At 36.5% G+C, this 16,025-nt stretch overlaps 2 protein-coding genes and 1 long non-coding RNA gene across 3 annotated transcripts; 1 reads left to right on the forward strand and 2 right to left on the reverse strand.

Moving 5' to 3' along the window:
- Positions 1-543: 543 nt before the first annotated feature.
- LOC147566233 (uncharacterized) lies at positions 544-1,506 on the reverse strand. The gene is made up of 2 exons (XM_086653855.1): positions 1,170-1,506; positions 544-608 (listed from the first exon to the last, which is right to left on the reverse strand). Exons 1-2 carry the CDS (start codon positions 1,504-1,506, stop codon positions 544-546), a joined length of 402 nt encoding a protein of 133 aa, XP_086509981.1.
- A 267-nt stretch (positions 1,507-1,773) lies between these two features.
- Positions 1,774-3,855, reverse strand: LOC147566234 (uncharacterized). Its single transcript, XR_015237401.1, has 3 exons — positions 3,686-3,855; positions 2,872-3,044; positions 1,774-2,253 (listed from the first exon to the last, which is right to left on the reverse strand). It is a non-coding gene; the product is annotated as an uncharacterized LOC147566234 (long non-coding RNA).
- Positions 3,856-8,315: 4,460 nt separating this feature from the next.
- On the forward strand, positions 8,316-11,441 carry LOC147566235 (uncharacterized). The gene is made up of 5 exons (XM_086653867.1): positions 8,316-9,033; positions 9,231-9,350; positions 9,474-9,536; positions 10,406-11,137; positions 11,242-11,441. Exons 1-5 carry the CDS (start codon positions 8,316-8,318, stop codon positions 11,439-11,441), a joined length of 1,833 nt encoding a protein of 610 aa, XP_086509993.1.
- Positions 11,442-16,025: the final 4,584 nt, after the last annotated feature.

The following is a 16,025-nucleotide window of genomic DNA, read 5'->3' on the forward strand; positions in this document are numbered from 1 at the left end:
CAATAATTTCCAGATTAATTTTGATGTCCGTTAAATTATGAAGGGTGAGACTTTCTCTGTAATCAACTTGATTCTAACTTTGGTCTCTACTATAAAGAGACCCTATATGTTACCACCCAATTGAAAAGGACTACTCAAATTCTTTTAATCAACCATTCTTGTAATTAGTTCAACAAAAAAAAAAACGTTCTTGTAATTATCAGTTTATCACCATCACCAGAATATTATTTAGAACACTACTAGTACTACAAAAAACGTACAAATCACGACCACACATCTATTACAATGAACATGTCAGTTGGTCATCTTATGGATAAGTGTGACTGCCCATTTTTATTGAGAGTTCGATAAAGATCACTTCCAACGGATGATATAACATCATTTATATGTATATCGGCTAAAAACAGAAGGATATTGCTGTCAATAATTTAATTTAATTTAACTTTTTATAGATATGTAACTTTCATGAGGTTTTCAGATGAGAGAAATTAGAAATCATCCATGTTATCATATAGCCCGTGCCTCCGGCACGGATCTTTTGGATCACTTAACCTGTGAGTAAGCACGTGAGATACGAACAATTCCAAATATTTCATTCCAATGACTATCTACAATCAATTAGGTGAATAACAATCAACATATAAGTAAAAACTCGTACTTCCGGCACGACACCATTCGGTGAGCACCATGAAAATACAATACCATCAATTTCCTGTTGTTCAATCCAATATATATGTGTGTGGGGAGTTTGATCCAATGTAATTTGCAATTAAACCGTCATTAAATAAAGTGACACTTATAAATCCAAATTCCCATATAAATTTTTGTCTTTTCATCACAATTTCAAATGAAACGCATTTATATGACTGAAACATGAAGAATTGAATCGTTAAATAAAGTGACGCTTAAAAATCCAAATTGCCATCACAATTTTCGTATTTTCATCACAGTGAGCTAAAACATGGAAACTTGAGTAACCTAAATTCTCATTTATATGGTATGGATGCTTAAAGCCAATGGTGGATCGTAGATATAAACTTGCGCATAGAACACAATTGTTCCTTGCTCAAGTAAAAGTGACCCGTACTCAACAAAAAAAGAAGAGTAAAAGTGACCCAGTCTTATGCCTTCAGCACGACAAATCCCGTTGAACTTTGGAAGAAACTTACATTCTTTCAAGTAGGCAGGAATATCTGTTGGAATTTTAAGATATCCACTGGGAGCCAAGTTAGCCTGAACGTAGTTGTTGTAAATCTCGAACTTAATTAGGTTGTCTGCAATCATACACATGATTCCGGATCCACACAGTGGCACAGAAGCAGTACCAACATGAGGACCTGCTAGTGATATGAAGTTTCTAACCCGGACTCCTCCATCACAAAGTTCAGTAGCAGCTCCTGCTATCAAGTTCCCCTGTGATAGCCCAACAATGTTATATCCATCACTTAGCTCTTTCATTTTCTTCACCTTATCACAAGCAATTGTTGTCTGTTTCTCAAAGGGCATAAACCAGGAATCCCATGCTCTGTTTCTGATTTCTGCGCAAACTCCTTTACAGCCAGACCAGTTGTTCAAGTAGTTTTTTCCAAGTATATAATAGGAAAAAGAAAAATGTAGAGTTGCATTCTGATAACTATAAAAAGGTTAATAACTTCCCTTGATGAGAAAAATCGGATGACAAATTACTTTAAGCATAAACCATTTTAGTTTTGAAAGTCTAATTGATATATATGAGTCGACTTCTAATATCAATATTAGGATTGTGCAAGAATATTTATTTATGCTGACCTCATATGAACAGATCACATTAAACGAACTTGAAATCCTTCTAGGTAGTTTCCCGTGAACATACACTCCAAGAAAACTGATTTTGTAATAAACTAACTTCTTCTTTCTCAAATTGGTTCAGCTAACCTCTAGCTTCCCAAACTCGTTCTTCTTGAACTTCGGTAAACTTGGACAAACTTAGAGTGTCTGTTCGTGATCTCCCAACATGAAACCATTAGAAACCAAAAACAAAAATAAGACCACAAATAATAAGTATTCTTAAGCAATCTATACTTGATGAAAGCAGTGGAAGTAGTTACATGTATTGAGAAAAAGCTTTTGTTGACAATGCAAAATACAATTCCAGATGAGTTAAGTCTTGTTCAAATATGCGCAGAAACAATTGAAGAAGCGTGAATCTGGTTCCACTTAAAAATTTGACATCTTTAGCTAGAAGAAATAGAGTTTAAGATCATCCTCCGAAACCTGTTCAAACTTCTAGTTAGCAACAGAAAGCATCTTGTTTGCAAGTTCCATAGTAAAATTTGTAAAAAAGTATGCCTCAATTTCAGGAAATAGACATTGTTCTAGTTTATGATGAGGAACAATGTGGAAATTTCCCTAAATTGCAATTTGGTAGACCGTAGACCTTATTCTAGTTTGATTCCTGAGAAGTAAACACATCTTTATCAAATTCAATGCATGGAGACTAAAAGGTAGTACACAACAACGTTGAAAAACTAATACATAAGGACTCAATCCAACCAACACTAATGATGCAGACGAAAAATGTCATTTTACCTTCTCAAAACAATGACTGATGGATTTCCCTGGTTGAGATAGTTTAAGGAACTCTAAATTGATGAAAGATGAAGGTTAAAATGCAATACACAACAATGTGGAAAAACTAAAACACAGGGACTCAATCCAATCAATAGTAATGCTGCAGATGAAAAATGTTACAAATAAGTTCTGGCAACGTGAAACTTACTCCTACTTTTTCACCTAATTACGTGTTGTCATATGTTCATAAGCTCCCCGGCTCAAACAAGTTTTGGCAAGCCGTCAGAAACACAACACTCAAGAAAGTAAGATGAAACATACCTTTACGTACTTAACAACGCCATTTGACTTGACTGTTCGATAATTTCTTCGTCCATTTTAAGAAACGTGTTCCTAAAAAACTTCCAAAAACCACCAAATGCGAAAAAAATACCAATTCAATATGGTTGTTGTAATAGAATATACAATCCAATCTTCTCTACCTTTCATGGTTACTGCAAAATTATTTCAAAGAGATAGTGAATTGGAGATTTTTCTAATTCAAATTAGCTTGCACAAATTTAATTCGTCTATGAGACATGGTACTACATTATATTTTCTTATTCACATAATGTAGTAACATAATATCAAAAAATTTATATGACATGATTTCAAAATTATGGATTTTTGAATCTTCAGAAGTATGTGAAGTATAGATTTCAATCAAAACATGTTACTACATTATGGTTTTCAATCAAAAGTTCAAATGACAAGCTACTACAGTACTACTTTATGGTTTCTTATTCACTCTTCTTTTTTGAAACATGATATCAAAAGTGGATTTGAGAACACTTCAAAATGGATAAAAGATACAATAATTCGTCTATGAGACATTTCCTCGAGCACTTCATCAGCAAAACTCGACTTTGACCCAAAACATCAAAATCAACCCGAACTCAAATTAGTTTTTGGAACTCCACAAAACTCAAATTGAAAAAGATGAAAGAAACACAAATCAAAATTCAGAAAACTCTAATTCGACTAAGAACACTAAAATCAACAAAACTCAAATTGAATTTTCACACTCTACAAAACAAACCAAACAAAATACATACAGAAAGTATATAGATTTCGATTGAGAGGAATAAAATGTTACCTTGCCCAAGTGAATTGAATTCTCAATGAAAAGAAGCAAAATTTTTCTAAACCTCAGAAGCCAAACGAAGCAAAATATTTCTGAATCTCAAGAAGCCATGGTTTTAATAGAGGGAAGTGAGAGAGATGTATCCGCTCAAGTCTTAAGATGTGTCTGTTATTCTCTTCAACAAAAAAAATGCGTCTTTTGAGAAACTTAAAACGTGAGGCTACAGGCACCCGAGTGAATTTGTTGCTGAATCCAATGGTCCGGATTGTTGGTGATGTGGATGGGACGGCTGGATTTATCCAAGGGTTTGTCCCGGTCAGCATCCATCCACCTATTTTATTATATAGATATATTTTTTCCTTGGAATAAATGAAAATAGTTTCATTAAAAAAAACTTAAACACGGTTGGTTAGCTAAGAAAATCATCATCCTCTACATTTTCACCCCACACAATCTTCAGTTATCGCATTCTTCTTTTTGAAGGCTTTCCACACGAATAGAAATCTCTTAGTATGTACCAAAATCTTCAGTTATATACACAAAATGTTTAGTTGATGTATACTTTATTTTAGTCTAATCATGTGACAAAAAAAAACTGACAAAAAAATCAGAGCCTCATCAATACGGATCTCCATTTGGTGTATTAGTGGATCTGGATGCCCAAACTCTTGTTACTATTTTTAATAGTTTAACAGAAAGCTAAGAACCCCATCCAAGAAATGAATGCCATCTAATATGTATAAAATGAATGCCATCTAATAGTTTTCACATTTTGTATTAAATTGGTACATAATCTTAGAGATATTGTTACTATTTATGACTTCATAAATTTTTTGGATTCTAATTTAAAGTCACATAATCTTGGAGATTTTGTTATTGAAAAGGGTTTATTCACACAATTAACAATCTTATTAGGATTCCTATCTTATAAATAAGTCTATCGCCTAGAACTTTAGGAAGAAAACAAGTTAAAAAAACAGAAAGCTAAAGAATAAAAAATTAGTAGTTTGTTGCTTTAAGGAAATATGGAAGGTAAAATTGTTAGGAAGATGTTGAATGCAACTATTTTGTTCATGGTAGTACTCATGATGTTGGGAATGTTTAACCAACAAGTTTCAGCAGTTGAGCTAACTTGTGTTAAGGATTGCATTGAGAAATGTGTTAACCCGGATCCAGGTATAACCCGTCTAGCCTATTCTCTCACTCTCTCCATTTGTGGTGCTGGTTAAAATCTGGTTGTATAAATAAACTTTTTATATATCATTGTAACACTAAATTTTTTTCGTTAAATTTTGGTGACTTGCAGGGGCAGCGCTAGCGTGTACTAATACATGTATTCAACAATGTAACTAAAATTATCTAGTTATTTTCGAGAACAATAACAAAGATCGAAGTTGGTACAATAAATTGGTGATATGAGCACTTGTCAATGTATGAATTGGCGATCCTACATAAAATATCTCCCTTAAATGTCTTAAGCTTCATTTCCCACTTTTTCAGTTAACTAAATCTTTACAATTACTTTAAACCCTTCACAAATATAATTATCACAACAATACATCAATATATACTGAGGAAAGCTGACGAAAGTATCGTGAAAAGATAAATTAGATTAAAGGTCCCATGCCACGGGCAGGCTGTTAACTAAGTCTTTATATCACAACAATACCACAAGAATATTAAACTCAATGACGGATGTTTACCTACTTTGTATAAAGAAAACAAATCTTCAACTCAAAAACAGATAGAGATCTAAAGACACTATAACCAGCAGATTATTAAAGATGGTATAGTTTGATTGCTAATAAAAAACATTGTTGCTTGCGAATAACATTGATGTGAATAATATTAGTGACAAATGTTGGTGACGAATTCAAGAGGGGTCCAGCTAAAGGCCCGTGACGAAAATGTTGTAGGCCCCGGATTACACAAATTGTGAGAAGTCCCATGTGTAACCCGAGGGCCTACAATATTTTTCCTTAATCTGATGTACCTATATTCATCAGAATCTCGAGCGAGAGTCTCGTTGGATTCGTCTCGTCGAGATCTTGAATTTAGACTCAAATTTTGTCCAAATTCGATTTCGTATGAGTGAGTTATTACAAAATTAGTTTGATACGGGTACCAATAACTCGAAACCGGGATTTCGAGTTAGTACCACATTTATTATGGAGGAAATGTTTTAATTCCTTATATAGAATCTTCCATATATTTTTGGTATGTTGGTTGAAATGGAAAGGTGTTTTGCGTCGTTTGCACAACGCAAACCACGCACGCGCGGCGTGGGCAAATGGGCGTTTTGGGTGCATTAGGCCGTTTTGGGCGCATTGGGCGCTTTAGTGGCACTTTGCACTTACGCATCGTCGCGAGGAGCGATTGGAGCCTTTGATTTTACGGTCATAGATTTAATCCAACGGTCAGGATGATTGTTGCCCTTAAGATAGATCCGTTGATGATCTAACGGTGGCGCTCAAGGCACGATATCTTGATAGATCCGTTGAAATCTGACGTTCAAGATGGCACCCAAAAACCAACAGTCAAATATGACTGTTGGGAAGCATCCATTCGTCCATAGGCACCTGCCTGAAGTGTCCCCAATACTTCTATAAATACCAAACAGAATCCAGTAAAAAAAAAATACGAAAATTCTAGCATTCAAAGTTAAGAGCATTTTGAATTTAAGTAGTCACTTGCATCTGGATCTTATTGCTTGTTTAAAGTTCGCATGCTTTCAGAAAAACGAAGTACTCTTAGTCGTCATCCTGGGTATAGCCGTTGTATCCTGAGAGACAAACAACTGACTGATTTTAGTACTAATACCAGGGTGTTCACTGTCTTAAGGAAAGAGACAACTCGACTCGGCTTTCTCTCTCTAACCTTCTAATCAATTTCTGTTTTAAAATTATATTAGTTTTCTTTTTAATCTGTTTAAAAAACAATACTATTTTTTAGACTTAAAGTAATCTCTGAATTTATTTCAGAAAGACACTCTAAAGTGTATCCTTGTTTTTATTAAAACAGGAAGACCAGACTCTTGGTTTTCCATTATACCAGAGAAACAACAAATCTGAGGGCCTACAACATTTTTGTCGGGGGCCTTTAGCCCCTTCCATTCAAGAGTCTCTGTTATTGTGGGCGGAAGTGCACCGGCACAGATAATATAATCGTTTATGATAATTTATTTTGTAGCATAGACATAAGTGATCCCTAAAAGGTTTTACGCCAATACGTTGGTTGTTAAGTCGTGGCTTGACATTTGACAAGCCAATACTTTCTATCCCCACTTTAAAAGTCAAACATTTTGTTTATCCATAAGTTATCCACAAATACAATTGTTTGGGCATAATAATGCTAAAATTTCCACCGTTTCATGCATTTCCAAAATTTTTGATTTTTAAACGGTAGAAACCATAATAGCCTCAATTATCAGCAAAGTTGTGGTGCTTAATTAAAAACAGACGGGGAGCGGGTAGTAGGCATTTTTGTCCCGTTGCCTTTATAAACATCAGAACAAGAGATTTCACCCATATATTGGTATTGGCAAATTTTACCAGAATATCCTTGGTTCCAGAAGACCGAAATGTCCTTCGAGTACCTTTTTGTGTTTTTAGTACTTTTTCACACTTAACTCCACAAAAGACAGCTAATAAAGCCTCAAAATAGGCTAATTCGCATAAATTAAACGACTCAGATGAGACATTTTTATGACCCATCAACAAGTTGTCACAATTCTGTTGCAAAGTTGTTATAAGTAGGAAAATATCTAAGGAGCTAAAGACTAAAGGAAATTAGGCGTTATTTTTTCACAAGAACAAAAAATTTATAAGGAATTTTAGCTAAATTTCCCTTAATATAAGACCCACAACCCCACCCAAGAAATGAATCTCACCTAATATGTTTAAAAAATAGGTTTTATCATCTTATCAAAGAAGATTTTATAGATCTTTTGGATTTTATTTTATTTAAGTAGACATTATTTAAGTAGACATAATCTTGGATATTTTGTTATGCAAACGAGTTTATTGACACAATTAACAACTACAATCCAAGTAAGACTCGTATCCTATAAATAAGTATGTCCCATCAACTTTAGGGAGGAAACTAAGTTAAAAGAAGTAAAAGAACAGACAGCCAAGGAATAAGAAATTAGTAGTATTTTGCTTTAAGAAAATGTGGAAGGTAGAATTGTAACGAATATGTTGAATGCATCTACCATGTTCATGGTATTACTCGTGATGATGGGGATGTTTATGATAAGACCAAATCCTTGATAAGACCAAATCTCTAATATTGTTCATATTTTATCACATGCAATCTTATATTTTCGATATTGCATCTTGTATTTCTGTAAAGAATTATATTGTTGCCATGTAATACCGTTAACAATAATATATAAATTCACATCGGTTTGCCTAAGAAAAGCAACCGAGACTTCTCAATCTTTCATGGTATCAGAGCTTTGAGATTTTTAATGGTTGCAGCAAACACCACCAGCACCTCCTCTGATTCTATTGATCAACAACAACCCACCGACCTCTCTCCCACTATCACCATTCCCTCCCTCACAAACTTGGTCCCTCTTGTCTCGGTTAAATTGGACCACACCAACTTTCTCACATGGAAGAAGCAAGTACTTCCCATCATGAAGTCACAAGACCTCTTCCATTTCATTTCTAATGATGCCACACCACCACCACCTCTTCTCCTAGACGATGCTACAAATCAGCATATTCCAAATCCGGCATTTCACCATTGGCATCAAGTAGAGCAGACTTTGATAAGCTGGTTAAACACCACCTTATCACCGTCAGTTCTCTCCCAAACACCGGAGTTTTCAACAGCCAAAGCTCTATTTTCTCACCTTGAGTCTACCTTCTCAGCGCAAAATACGGCACGCAAGTCTCAACTATTACTCCACCTTCAGACTATCCAGAAGCACACCATGCTGATGACCGAATATGTGGGTAAGATCAAGGAAATCTCAGATGCAATTGCTGCCTCCAACGCAGCAGTCCCTGACACTGAACTTGTCCTCCATACTCTAAGAGGACTAGGCTCAGACTACACCTCATTTGTGACTGCCATTGAGACTAGGGAAAACCTCCCAACATTTGCTCAATTGTTGCCTTTATTATTTTATCATGAGATGAGTTTATCCCAACAACAACCTCAATCTTCTTTGGTTCAACCATCAGCTTTGGTGACTAAAACCCAGCAGTATCCAACTCCTACTCGTGAAAGAAATCAACCACGGTCTTCTAGTTCTAGTTTCTCTTGCCCTGGATTTCGTGGTGGAAGGAACGGTCGTGGTCGTGGTCGTGCTAGATCTACTTCAAATCCAAATTTTTCTGGTTCCTTTGGTAATCAATCTAAAAAATCAATACTTGGTTCTCCCTTCGTCTCAAAGGATCTGTTATCTGCCAAATGTGTGGGCGGGGAGGGCATACTGCCTTATATTGTTATCAACGACAATATCAAAATTATTAACCTAGTGATGTTCCCCAAAAATTTTCTGCATATCAAAATAATCCCTATTATGATGCAAGTGTCTATGCAGATTCAGGAGCCTCAAATCACATGGTTAGTGATGCATCAATGATGACTAACTTACATCCTTATTATGGACCAGATCAAGTGGTTGTGGGAAATGATTATCTCTTACCCGTCCAAAATACTAGTAAACTCACTCTAAAGTCACCAACTTCTTCCCTAACTCTCAAAAATGTCTTTCATGTTCCCGCCATCACCAAAAACCTACTTTCTGTCTCACAATTAACTTCTGACAATGATTGTTTTGTAGTGTTTGACGGTGATCTATTTTTTGTACAGGATCGGCTAACGGGGAAGCAGGTCCTTCACGGTCGTAAGAGAGGAGGCCTATATCAATGCTCGGCAAATGCACTTCGTTCTCTTCCCAAGTCTTTAAATATCCGACACTTTAATTTTGTAGGAACTAAGTTTGCCTCTAATGTATGGCATATCCGCCTCGGACACCCAAATAATCGCATTTTCTCTCGTATTATTAATAATAATGAAGTTTCCACCACCTCTACTAACTTGTCATCTCTTTGTCAAAGTTGTGTACTCTCTAAACATCACCGTCTCCCTTACTCCCCTTCGACTCATCGGGCAACTACACCTTTATTCAAACTTCATTGTGACTTATGGGGTCCATCACCTACTACCTCTCGTAAAGGTTTTCGTGATTTCTTTATTATTGTAGATGATTACACACGTTTCACATGCCTTTTCTTTCTCCATGAAAATCTCAAGTGCCCGGTATTTTTAAAACTTTTCGATCTATTGTTGAAAATCGATTTTCTTCAAAAATTTGTATTTTGAATAGTGACGGTGGTGTAGAATTTATTTCCAACTCTTTTAAAAGTTATTCAAATGAATGTGGTATTACTCAACAATTTTCATGCCCACATACACCACAACAAAATGGCATAGCCGAAAGAAAAATACGACATGTCGTTGAAACGGGCTTAGCCCTCCTTCATCAAAGCCACCTTCCTAAAACTTTTTGGCCAGAAGCATTTGGCACCGCATGTTTTCTAATCAATAGACTACCTACAATGGTTTCAAAGAATGCTTGTCCTTTCTTTCTTTTATTTAATCATCAACCTGACTACCGTTTTTTTCGTGTCTTTGGGTGTAGATGTTACCCCCTCCTAACCCCATATCGAAAGAACAATCTTGAATATAAAAGTACTCCATGTATTCTTATAGGGTATAGTGATTCACATAAAGGTTATCTTTGCTTTGAACCAAAAACTTCACGCACTTATGTTAGCCGTGATGTCCTCTTTGACGAAACCCTTTTCCCGTTTGCACTCCCACAAAATCAAGAAATTTCTAATGAAATTAAAGTCTCTAACGCCCCCTCTTGGGTCTTTCTTGATAACATTCCTTCTCCACCCTCTAGAGTTCCCCACACTTCACCTATACCTTATACTCCCCTTACTATACCGATCGCCCCTTCCTTATCAGCACCGCAAATGTCTTCTTCTCCCCACTCGCCTACCCTATCCTCCTCGCCTTCTACACCCTCCACTTCCCCCTCTACTCAACCAACAGTACCTTCCAGTGTTGATGTTCATCCTCCACCCGCCGACTCTGAAGCTCCCGCTCAACCGTTGCCTGTCCAACGAACACATAACATGGTCACTCGTTCAAAACAAGGTATTTCTAAACCTAAAATCATTCAATCAATGTGTGTTACCAAGTATCCTGTATCTACAACATTATTGGCATCTCTACCACTTTTGCAGAGAGAACCAACTTCTTTTACTGAAGCTAGCAAGAGTGTTAAATGGAGGGAAGCTATGTCCGTCGAGTTTGATGCTCTTCTTCATAATCAAACCTGGACTTTGGTTCCTCCACACCCTTCTATGAATATTGTTGGCAATAATATAGAGTTAAATCCAAAAGTGATGGGACTATTGATCGTTATAAGGCCCGGTTGGTGGCCAAAGGGTTTTCTCAACAACATGGTCTTGATTATGATGAAACTTTTTCACCGGTAGTTAAACCGGTTACTATACGTTTGGTTTTGAGTTTGGCAGTTTCTTCTAACTGGTTAATCAAGCAACTTGATGTTAAAAACGCAATCCTTCATGGTTTTCTTAACAAGGAAGTCTTTATGACTCAACCAACCGGATTTGTCGATCCCCAATTTCCAAATCATGTTTGTCGTCTTAAGAAAGCCTTATATGGGCTAAAACAAGCCCTCGTGCCTGGTTCAATCAGATTACTTCTTATTTGAATGAAATTGGCTTTCAAGGATCCAAATCGGACACCTCTCTATTTATTTTTCAGACTTCGTCAATCACTACTATGTTACTTTTATATGTTGACGATATCATAATTACAGGTTTCGACCCTCCTCACCTTGATTATGTTATTTCTCAATTGCACTCGACATTTGCTACGACTGATTTGGGGTGAAATTCATCATTTGTTGGATTTACATCTAACTCAGACTCGGTATACCTTGGATTTACTAAATAAATTGGACTTGGCCCAGTCCAAGCCTGTCTCTACTCCCTCACCTTGTGGAAAGAAGATGTCTCTAGCTGATGGCAACCCAATTTCTGATGTTACCTTATACCGCTCTCTTGTTGGAGCCCTTCAATATTTATCACTTACCCGACCTGATATCACTTACTCGGTCAATCAAGTGTGCCAATTTATGCATGCACCAAGTGATCCATTTTGCTGCCATTAAGAGGATTTTTCGTTACCTAAAAGGTACTCTTGGTCGTGGTCTCTTCTTCTCTACAGTCACACCTCCTAATAATCTGGCTTTCAATCATCAATTATTTGCTTATTCGGACGCTGATTGGGGTGGTGATCCAGACACCCGTCATTCCATATCTGGTGGTTGTGTTGATCTTGGCCCTCACCTTATTTCTTGGTTCTCCAAGAAACAACCAACCGTATCCCGATCTAGTACGGAGGCTGAGTATCGCTCTATGGCCATCACTACTGCTGAAGTTGCTTGGATTCAGAATCTATTACGAGATTTAGGTGTTTACACAAAGACGGTTCCTCATCTTCATTGCGACAAAATCAGTGCCACTTACTTAGCTCATAATCCAGTACTACACTCCCGAACTAAACACATGGAACTTGATTATCATTTCGTTTGGGAGCAAGTGGCTCGATCTTCTCTCCGTGTTACATACATTCCGACAATTGATCAGACGGAGGATATCTTCACCAAAGGTCTTGTGAAGTCGAGACATCAATATTTGTGTTCCAAGCTCTCACTTTTGGATACACCCGTTCGGCTTCAGGGGGGATGATAAGACCAAACCTCTAATATTGTTCATATTTTATCACAATCTTATATTTTCGATATTGCAATATTATATTTTCGATATTGCATCTTGTATTTCTGTAAAGAATTATATTGTTGCCATGTAATACTGTTAACAATAATATATAAATTCACATCGGTTTGCCTAAGAAAAGCAACCGAGACTTCTCAATCTTTCAGTTTAATCAACAAGCTTTAGCAGTTGAGTTAAGTTGTATTGAGGACTGCCTTAACAAATGTGTTAAGGGCGATCAGGTATGACCCTTCGAGCCTATTCTCTCACTCTACATTTGTGATGTTGGTTATATAATATATTTACTATAATGAAAGATATTTGTACAAAGTCTATAAGTCAACTTTTTATATGTTATTGTAACACCAAATATTTCTTTGTTGTATTTTGGTGATTTGCAGGGATGGTAGCGTGTCTTACTATACGTGTTCAACAATGTGTCTAAGAATATCTAGTTATTTTCGAGAATTTTAAGAAAGATCGACGTAGTTACATAAAATGGGTCATTTGAACATTTAATTTGTCAATGTATGAATTGGTGATATTAAATAAAATATCTCCCCTAAATCACTACAAAAACACGTAATATTGGTAACGACTAAATCAGTTACAAACTCCAAGAAAACCGTTACAAATAACTATTTGTAACGGCCAAAAGCCATTATAAAAAAAAGAGTTATTTCCCAAATAGCCCCCAACTTTGTGACCAGCTTCCTGCCTAGCCCCTTACTTTATCAAAAATACCCAGATGGCCTCCTTTTAGAGTTACCGTTATAATTCCGTTAACTAGTCATCATTTCTCTCTCCTCCATCTCATTACCTCTCTCTGCCACCTCACCTTCTCGCCACCTCATCATCTTTACCGGCGAAGGTCGCCGGCCGGCCCATTGTCCGGCCGACGACCATCAAACATTAAAAAAAAAAAAATTCCCTTTTTTTTTCTCTCTCCTTTCTTTCTCTCTAGATATGGTCTGCGGAACAAACCTTCTTGAAGCTTTACAACCTCTATTACAAGGATTTGCTTCACCATTACCATGACATTTATAATATGACGCTCCTGGATTTGAACAAGTCATATCTCTCTTCAATGATTCATAACTTATAAACTTCTTTTCAATCATCAAAATTCTTCTATTTATCTCTGAATCCATCTCCATTTTTGTGTTTTCTTCTTTCTCTCTTTTAATTCTTTCCCAAAAACAAAGACCTTTAGTACCAGTACAAGCTTTTTTCACCATCAAATACTCAGCATCTGTGTCATTCTTTGATTGTGAATATCCCAAATCATAACTAGTAATAAACTGGGCATTTTTTAGGGCATTTTTTGGGGTTTGTGATCTTTGTTGTGGGTTTAAAGGGTCTTAAATTCCTGGGTAGATTCCATAAAATAAGGTTTATGTTTTGTTGATTTGCTTCTTATGGGTTCATTTAGGGTTTAAAATTTAGGACTGATGAAAGGATATAAATTTGGTGGTTGAGAGATCTGTGGGGTTTCTATGAATATGGGTTTTTTGTTTTAGGTTTTTTTTTTTTTGTAATGGGATTAGCTCCTGGTGGTATTGAGGTTGAGAAATGGGGTTTAGAGAATCAAAAGGAAGGAAGAAGAAAGACAAGGAGGTAGAAGGAGAGACTGGTTGTTGGAGTATTAGGTTTAGTTATATGATGGGTAATTGTATTTCTTCAAAATCCAAAGGAGATACCTCTATAAGTGGAATCAGTACTAGTTATGGTAATCTCCATCTTCTCTCCCAGTTTAGCATAAATCATAGAAGCTTTGTTCGGCAGATCTGGTTCTTGAAGAACCAGATCTAGAGAGAGAAAGAAAGGAGAGAGAAAAAAAGTTAATTTTTTTTAAAGAGAGGAATTTAAAAAAAAAAAAAATGTTTGAAGGTCGCCGGCTGGAAAATTGGCCGACCGGCGACCTTCGCCGGTGAAGATGATGAGGTGGCGAGAAGGTGAGGTGGCAGAGAGAGGTAATGAGATGGAGGAGAGAGAAATGATGACTGGTTAACGGAGTTATAACGGTAACTTTAATAGGGGGCCATCTGGGTATTTTTTATAAAGTAGGGGGCTAGGCAGGAGGCTGGTCACAAAGTTGGAGGCTATTTGGGAAATAACCCTAAAAAAAATAAAGCCCGTTACAAAAAACCACGAGGCATATACATTTATAACGACCAAAAGTGGTTACAAAAGCCATTTGTAACGGCCTCTCGGTGATAGCCGTTACAGCTACCTAGTTTGAAAGAAAAAAAATAAGATGAAACCTGTTGAATCCAGCTGCAATATTTCGCAGCTTTTACCGTTGTCCCTGCTTGAAAATCAGAAAACTAAAACAAAAAGAGATAGCTTAAACTAATTAAACGATAAATCAAACAAAACACATTATATTAATTGATTACTCTAAACACAAGTTTTGAGTTCATCGCTTCTAACCCACATACATATATGTCAGATTAAGTAGTTAACCTGAAATCTTGTGGTTACTACTTGATCCTATTATGATGCCCCGTGTCCCAAAATAGACACGACCACGTCCCGGTAATTCACAAACGAGACAAAATCTGATAGAGTCTCCTCTGTAAATCGAACCTGTCGCACCTGTAAAACCTGTCATGCAAACCATACATTCGCATACGCAAAAAAATAAAATTATTAAGCGGAAGCTAATTAAAACTCAACTTAGTTTCAGGTCAAAACCCGAACCACAAAAATACAAAAGCCTCATAAACATCGATACAATCTATAAACACCTCTAAGTGTTAAGTATATACATATTAGAGTTTGGTTCTGTAATAACTACACAACTTTAAAATAACGAAAAGTCAATAAGCAAACAATCGAAGAAAACGACGCAACACCAGTAGCCTTGTCAGACAAGATTACCGGTTGAAATACACACTCCGCCTCGAGGCTACTACAAGCACTTGCACACTGACAACTGGTAGGGGGTCAGAATACTCACCAACACGAGTTATTCTGGTAGAAGATCAATCCAAAACCCATCACGTTTTCAAAAGTTCATTTAATGAGTTCTAAACATCATGACAAAACGAGTTATCAAACCAGTTACTATATATGCTACATACAAAACCGTTTTCCTTAATCTAGCAAGCAATAACAGTGATTAGCTGCCCACCCATGATGCGCCCCCAATTAAGAGAGAGTTCCTCAGGAGAATCTATAGTGCGTTAGATAGTACCAGCCCATTTAGGCACTAGCTAATGCACTAACATCTCCTCGAGAAAGAGACTTACCCCTAGCCGGTAAGTCCCTCTCCCACCAAGGGACTCCGCAATCATTGAAGAGTTTACCTCATGATAAATATATACCTTAAGTACCTTAATACATTTTTCATCACCGAGTTCGAATAAGAGAGCCTTCCCCCAATACTCATGGAAGGACCCGAACCTCATTCTCTTCGGTATCCTGTCATGCATCTAATGCGATATTTTAAAATCAGTTACATTCGTATATCAAAACCATATTCTTATTCAATTCATTATCTTATCAAACAC

This window comes from Eschscholzia californica, unplaced genomic scaffold (genome assembly GCF_041429995.1).
Source record: "Eschscholzia californica isolate CP2 unplaced genomic scaffold, dmEscCali1.0.p SCAF_1, whole genome shotgun sequence".
NCBI lineage: Eukaryota > Viridiplantae > Streptophyta > Magnoliopsida > Ranunculales > Papaveraceae > Eschscholzia > Eschscholzia californica.